This window comes from Panthera tigris, chromosome X (assembly GCF_018350195.1).
Source record: "Panthera tigris isolate Pti1 chromosome X, P.tigris_Pti1_mat1.1, whole genome shotgun sequence".
NCBI lineage: Eukaryota > Metazoa > Chordata > Mammalia > Carnivora > Felidae > Panthera > Panthera tigris.
The window spans coordinates 92,394,276-92,399,506 of NC_056677.1; the positions used below are offsets into that span (position 1 = coordinate 92,394,276).

At 39.1% G+C, this 5,231-nt stretch overlaps 1 protein-coding gene across 1 annotated transcript; it reads right to left on the reverse strand.

The window, feature by feature from the left end:
- Positions 1-3,630: 3,630 nt before the first annotated feature.
- On the reverse strand, positions 3,631-4,337 carry LOC102962508 (nascent polypeptide-associated complex subunit alpha-like). The gene has a single exon (XM_042974616.1). It carries the CDS (start codon positions 4,296-4,298, stop codon positions 3,669-3,671), a length of 630 nt encoding a protein of 209 aa, XP_042830550.1. The 5' UTR covers positions 4,299-4,337; the 3' UTR covers positions 3,631-3,668.
- Between the last annotated feature and the right edge of the window lie 894 nt (positions 4,338-5,231).

The window sequence follows — 5,231 nt, forward strand, 5'->3', positions numbered from 1 at the left end:
GGGAAATAGTTGGTTTATTTCGGATATGTTTGGGCTTTCATGGCACGTGGCACCTATCTCTGTTGTGGTATGTGGACATAAACATATTATGTAAATTCAGCATGAGATCTCTTTCAGTAGACTATGTGCTCAGACAGGAATAGGATCTCTTTTTAATTAATTAATTAACTTCAGTTCAAGTTAGTTCATATCCAGGGTAGTATTGGTTTCAGGAGTAGAATTTAGTGATCCATCACTTACATATAACACCCAGTGCTCACCCCAACAAGTTCCCTCCTTGATGCCCATCACCCATTTAGCCCATCCCCCCACCCAACACCCCTCCAGCAATGCTCAGTTTGTTGTCTGTATTTAAGAGTCATTTGGGGCGCCTGGGTGGCTCAGTCAGTTAAGTGTCTGACTTCGGCCCGGGTCATGATCTCACGGTTTGTGGGTTCAAGCCCCGCGTCGGGCTCTGTGCTGACGGCTCAGAGCCTGGAACCTGCGTCAGCTTCTGTGACTCCCTCTCTCTCTGTCCCTCCCCTGCTCATGCTCTGTCTCTCTCTGTCTCTCAAAAATAAATAAATGTTGAAAAAAATTTTTTAAAAGACTCATTTATGGTTTGCCTCCCTGTCTGTTTTTATCTTATTTTTCCTTCCCTTCCCCTGTGTTCATGTGTTGTGTTTCTTAAATTCCACATATGAGTGAAATCATATATTTGTCTTTCTCTGACTGACTTATTTCACTCAGCATAATACACTCTAGTTCCATCCATCCACCTTGTTGCAAATAGCAAGATTTCATTCTTTTTGATTGCCGAGTAATATCCCATTATATATATAAACCACATCTTCTTTATCCATTCATCAGTCAATGGACATTTGAGATCTTTCCATAATTTGACTATTGTTGGTTGCAATGCTATAAACGTTGGGGTGCCTGTGCCCCTTCAAATCAGCATTTTTGTATCCTTTGGCTAAATTCCTAGTAGTGCAATTGCTGGATCATAGGGTACTTCTATTTTTAATTTTTTGAAGAACCTCCCCAGTGGCTGCACCAGTTTGCATTCCCACCGACAGTGTAAAAGTGTTCCCCTTTCTCCGCATCCTCGCCAACATGCGAGTTTCCTCACTGTTAATGTTAACAGTTATTTCCTGAGTGTTAATTTTAGCCATTCTGACAGGTATTAGGTGGTATCTCATCGTGGTTTTCGTATGATAGGCCCCCAGCTAATATCATCCTCAATGGGGAAAAATTGAGAGCTTTCCCCTTAAGGTCTGGAACACGACAGGGATGTCCACTCTCACCACTGTTATTCAACATAGTGTTGGAAGTCCTAGCTTCAGCAATCAGACAACAAAAAGAAAAGGCATACAAATTGGCAGAGAAGAAGTCAAACTTTCTCTCTTTGCAGATGACATGATACTCTACATGGGAATCCTGAAAGCCTCCACCAAAAAACTGCTAGAACCGATATGTGAATTCAGCAGTCACAGGACATAAAATCAATGTACAGAGACAAGTTGCATTTCTGTACACCAATAACGAAGCAGCAGAAAGAGAAATCAAGGAATCGATCCCATTTATAATTGCACCCCAAACCATAAGATACCTAGAAATAAGTGTAACCAAAGAGGTAAAAGATCTATATGCTGAAAGCTTATGAATGAAATGGAAGAGAACATGAAGAAATGGAAAAAGATTCCATGCTCCTGGATAGGAACAACAAATATCGTTGAAATGTCAATACTACCCAAAGTAATCTACGTATTCAATGCAATCCCTATCAAAATAACACCAGCATTCTCCACAGAGCTAGAACAAACAATTCTAAAATTTTTATGGAACCAGAAAAGACCTCAAATAGCCAAAGTGACGTTGAAGAAGAAAACCAAAGCTGGAGGCGTCATCTGGACTTCAAACTGTATTACATAGCTGTAATCAGGAATAGAATCTTCTATGCAATGTGCAAAATAAAGCAGTCTTTAATACATAGTTGATGTATAAATAAATCTGGGGACTCCAGGAGAGGCCAAATATAAAGCATTAATTAATGGCCATAGGCTGAAAATTGAGAATTTTGCCTTACTACGTCATTTACTTAGACATTTAATGCATCTTGATGAGCAGGAATTAACCATAATTACATGAAGTATGTTTCCATCTTCAAGTCATGGATGATCCATTGTCTCTGATTAATGACTCTTACAACCTGTAATTAAAAAAGAGTAGCCCATCATTCAAAGTGATTTCTTGAGTCACTTTTTTTTTTCTTTTGTCTGACGTCTAATAAGAGATAATCTGCAGTAGAGTATAGCGGTCTTGATTTTCTCAGACAGACCTTGCCAGTTTATTAGAGAGTTAAAAATCTATAAGGCATGTAGGTTCTTTGGGGTTCATAGTGAAAAGCAGAGATTTTTTTCCCAAGGAAATGAACACATACACACGTTATTTTGAATGTAATTATCAATTGACCTGTTTTTTTTTTAAATATTTCTATACCAAGTGTTAAAAGCAAATTTATTTAAAAAGGTGCTTAGGTGTATATATTATAAAGAGATCAGACATTTACAGAAAATGTGGGAACATAAATCTACTTTTATATTAAATTTAAAGGGAATATATCTGAAAATTGTATTCAAAAGACTCAAACTCCACAGTAAAAAGAAAAATGAATGTTACATATACTGAGATGAGCCTGTTGTATAAAATAGGTGTTGAAGAATACAACCAACACTTATTTTAAGGCTATCTTTGAATGAGGTGCTGTAATCTTCAGTATATCTTAAACTCCATTTGGGAAAAACGGTGCTTTCTGACAATAATTTAAAACCCTTTGGCCAGCATGTTGATAGTGCTTATCTATATACATAGATACAGTAGAAAGTTTTCTGCCAAAATTAATCTAAACACTAACCAGACTACAATGGATTGGCTTAGTGTTTTCATTCCCCCGACTCTGTTATTCTGAGAGGGAATAAGGGTGATTTGGCTTTTCTAAGCACTGGTGATTTTGGCATTTTAAATAACTGCCTTGCATTCATTCATTATAAACAGAAAGAGCAATGGAAAAGTAAAGGCAAGACAACCTGATGAGTGTTCTTAAATATTGTTGCACATTACAATCATCAGGAGAACTTGTTGATGATGAGAACCCTGAAGCCCTCCCTAAGATTGTGCTTCTGTGGTTCTGGAATAGGGCACAGGAATAAGAATTTTTAATCAGCCTTCAGAAGATTCACATGCTCCAATTTCAGAAACATTGCCCTATTATCTGTCCCATCAAATTTCTCCTTAGTTTTTCAAATGATCTTCACCTTCTGCAGTACCAAGGTTTTGCAAAATTATCCATTCATTAGACCTCCAATGCCTTCCATCTCACGTCACTACCTGGTAGAGTAGAATTCCTATTTATCCCTCAAGACCCCATTCATAGGTGACTTTCTCTTCAGAGCCTTTACTCAGCACTTTGTATGTATTTCTGTTTTAATGCTTATACAGTGTATTACATCTACATATATTCATTGCATTGATTAATATGATAAATTTATATATACAAAATAATATGTGCATACAGATATATTAACAATATAGCCATAACTTTATTAATGATAGAAACAGTACAAATTTCAAACCAAGCTGCAGTCATTCTTTTGAAACACCAGAAAAGGGTCCTCGTTTTCAGACGATTACATTGTTAATTCCATAATAGCGTTTACAATATCATTACTGTTGTTCTTCAGGGCTCGAACTGCCTTTGCTCTTAATACATTTGCTTGCGACATGACCAGTTCTATGTCCTTAACTTCTACACCTGTTTCATCAACCTCTTCCTCTTCACTCTCTTCTTGTACAGTTGGAGTCTGCGTGTTTTCTGGAGTGTTTGAGACAGCTTCACCTTGAACTTTGAATTTCTCAGCAGCTGCTAGTTGTGCCTGCTGAGATAAATCCTCGATCTTGGCTTCCCCCAAAACTATGTAGGTATCTGAAGCTGGGCTCTTGTAGACATCTGGTTTTGTGATGACAAAGAGGATAGTGACTCTTGTAACCCCTGTAACCTGTCGAAGACCTAGTTTGGACATAGCCTTCCGTGCCTTCTTTTCACTCCGGCTCTGTTTTGCTTTACTGACTGGTTTTTCATCGATTTTAGCTGCTGCTGCCAGCTGGGCTTGTTGGGTGGTTGCCTGTGTGGAATCCTGTTCCTCAAGCTCTGGTACCGATTCATCACTGTCGGATTCTGTTCCAGACCCTGTCTCAGCCTGGGGCTGTGGCAACTCCTGCTCTGTAGCAGGGACGGTTTCTGGGGCTTCACCAGGCATTTTGTGCGGGGAATGCGGAACCAAGATGGCGGCAGAAAGAGAGCGCATTGAATTTCTTTTAAGGAGGGAGGCTATGTTTTAGTTTTTATGTATCAAATATAAGAGCTAAGGACAGAGCCTAGTATAAAACAGGTAGTACTCAGACATTAGCATGCACAAGAATTATCTAATAAGTTTGTTCAAATTTTTTTTAACGTTAATTTATTTTTGACAAAGAGAGACAGAACATGAGCATGGGAGGGCAGAGAGAGAGGGAGACAGAATCTGAAGCAGGCTTCAGGCTCTGTGCTGTCAGCACAGAGCCCGATGTGGGGCGCGAACCCGCAGACCGTGATATCATGACCTGAGCTGAAGTCGGATGCTCAACCGACTGAGCAACCCAGGTGTCCCTAAGAAGTTTGTTTAAAATGGAGATACCTAGCATGCCCACCACCCCCATTCCCAAATCCCAGATTCTCATTCAATAGATCTGAAGGTGATACTAGGAATTCACATTTTTATAAACTCTCCAAACATTTCATATCCTGAAAACTTCTGAATACCAAGGGGACACCAACTAGCCTTTAGGCTAGTTCTATTTATCCCATTCACTCTCTAATATGATAAAATTTTCTCAAGCATTCTAGTATATTTTGGACACTCCAGCGACTATATTCAGGCCCATCTGAATAGTGGTCAGAGGCGATGTAGGCAGTTTTACATAGGGTCAGAGTGTTTACAAATGATAAGGCTCATGAGGCAACTTGGATGAATTTCACTGAGGATTTTCTTTACGGAGAGGGCATATCAAGAGTAAAAGTACACGTGAAAAGACGTCCAACATCACTCACCATCAGGGAAGTGCAAATCAAAACCACAATGAGGTATCAGCTCACATCTATCAGAATGGCTAAAATCAAAAAATCAAGAAACAAGTGTTGGCGAGGATGTGGA

What these genes read in the sequence shown, in the direction of transcription:
- LOC102962508 (XM_042974616.1), bottom strand. Translation starts at nt 4,298, where the DNA reads ATGCCTGGTGAAGCCCCAGAAACCGTCCCTGCTACAGAGCAGGAGTTG.